Source organism: Fukomys damarensis, unplaced genomic scaffold (assembly GCF_012274545.1).
Source record: "Fukomys damarensis isolate Sample0158 unplaced genomic scaffold, DMR_v1.0_HiC HiC_scaffold_34, whole genome shotgun sequence".
Taxonomy (NCBI): domain Eukaryota; kingdom Metazoa; phylum Chordata; class Mammalia; order Rodentia; family Bathyergidae; genus Fukomys; species Fukomys damarensis.
In genome coordinates, this window is record NW_022900946.1 from 1,035,934 (window position 1) to 1,037,715 (window position 1,782).

The following is a 1,782-nucleotide window of genomic DNA, read 5'->3' on the forward strand; positions in this document are numbered from 1 at the left end:
CAATTTTAGCAGAAGCATGACCACCTGAGGATGACAAGGCTTCCTATGGTTGAGTCCCTCGCCTGGGATATACAGTACTCTTCTGGTTGGTCATAGGAACTGCAGAAGGGCCTTCTAAAAAGATCCAGGCCCAGATACGCGCCTGCGCCCCGGAGAGAGCGGAGGATACGGCTGAGCGCGCTGCCAAGACGTCGAAGCGCAGCGCGCGCTTCTCCTCCCCTTGGCAAATACCTCGGGCCCCGCGCTAGATTTGCCAGAGAAAATGCAGGAGAGTTAAATGTGAATTTCAGATTAACAGCAAGTAGTGTTTCCTTAGGTCCTAGATGCCACCTGCAGCTTTTTTCGGTTCTGAAAATTTAACCCAAGATTTTATGTAAGCCCTGAGCTGTGTCCCCCTCCCCACTCCTGTTTTTGTTTTTGTTTTGGTTTTTTGTTTTGTTTTGTTTTTGTGTTTTTGTACAGGGGATTGAACTCGGGTCCCTGCTCTTGCGAGGCAGGCAGCGGAACCACTGAGCGAAATACTCGGCCCAACACTCCCGCTTTGATTTTGAGACAGGGGCCCCCTAAATTCTGAACTGTGAACTTCTCAGAGTGCTGGGATTGTAAACGTGCACCACCACACCTAGCTTCATGTCCTGTTTCTAGAAATTAGTTGATGCTTCTTAGAATTTTAAATTTACCTAGGTGTCCTGTGCTTTTATCTGCCTTATTCGGCAAGCTGGACGGTGATGCGCAGGCCCCCTTGGCCAGCCCCAGCGGATACTCTTCCTGGCCGGCTGGCGGCGGCTGACAGCTTCGTGACTGCCCCGAGGCCGCGCACAGCAGCTGTTTCCCTTCCTCCCTCCCTCCCAGGCCTGCCGCTGCTGCTGCCTCCCACCACGCTGGCAGCCCTGGCCGACAGCTGGCTCCAAGAGGACTGTCCCGGCCTCAACTTCGCAGCCCTGGCCACGGGGGCTGTTCCTGCCCAGGCCGCACTGTGGGCCAAATCCCGGGGCGTCCTGGCCGGCCGGCCTTTCTTCGACGCCGTCTTTGCCCAACTCAGCTGCCGGGTGTCCTGGCTTCTCCCTGAGGGGTCGAGGCTGGAACCCGTGGCCAAGGTGGCCGAGGTCCGGGGCCCTGCCCACCACCTGCTGCTGGGGGAGCGGGTGGCCCTGAATATCGCTGGCTGGAGCGGGCAGGTGGCTGGTACGAGGAAGACCACGCCCGGCTTCCGGCTGGTGGAGAAGTACGGGCTCCTGGTGGGGGGGGCCGCCTGCCACCGGTACGACCTGGGCGGGCTGGTCATGGTGAAGGACAACCACATCGCGGCAGCCGGCAGCGTGGATAAGGTGCGTGTCTGGCTGAGCCTGTTCTCACTCTGGTCCGACCCTCCCCTCCCCCAGCTGCTGGCCACCGTGGGGTGCAGGGCTGGGCAGGCGGCGGGGATGGGTTCCTCCCCTCCCAGCCCTTGCAGGCAGGCCAAGGACTGGACTGACTGCAGCGGCTTGCTGGGATGCGCAGGCGCAGAGCACAGGGCCTGCACTTGGCCACTCAGGTTCCGGTCCCGGTGGGGGCCGGACCCTGGAGAGGCACCTGGGGTCCTCTGACCCTTTCCCCAGCACGCTCTGTGGCGGACGACTGGCCTGACTGGAGCTCCTCCGTCTGTCTGAGCGTCCCGACCTGCTTGAGGATCCTCTCCAGTTTCAGCATTCAGAGTGGGGCTAGACTTGGCCGTTTCCCCACCGTGAGCGCGGGGGTGGCTGTTGCTGACCCAACAGAGCGCATCCCGCATCCCGTCGCTGG

At 60.9% G+C, this 1,782-nt stretch overlaps 1 protein-coding gene across 3 annotated transcripts in view; it reads left to right on the forward strand.

Moving 5' to 3' along the window:
• The window catches only part of Qprt (quinolinate phosphoribosyltransferase), a 14,568-nt gene that overhangs the window by 11,601 nt on the left and 1,185 nt on the right, over positions 1-1,782 (forward strand). For 2 of the 3 annotated variants that reach the window (XM_033758677.1, XM_033758676.1), the window contains one exon: positions 853-1,776. In XM_033758677.1, coding sequence (XP_033614568.1) covers positions 853-1,586 — 734 coding nt within the window. In that variant the 3' untranslated portion in view covers positions 1,587-1,776. Of the gene's footprint in view, positions 1-852; positions 1,777-1,782 lie in introns of those variants that run through there. The other variant, XM_033758678.1, reaches the window with a different exon arrangement.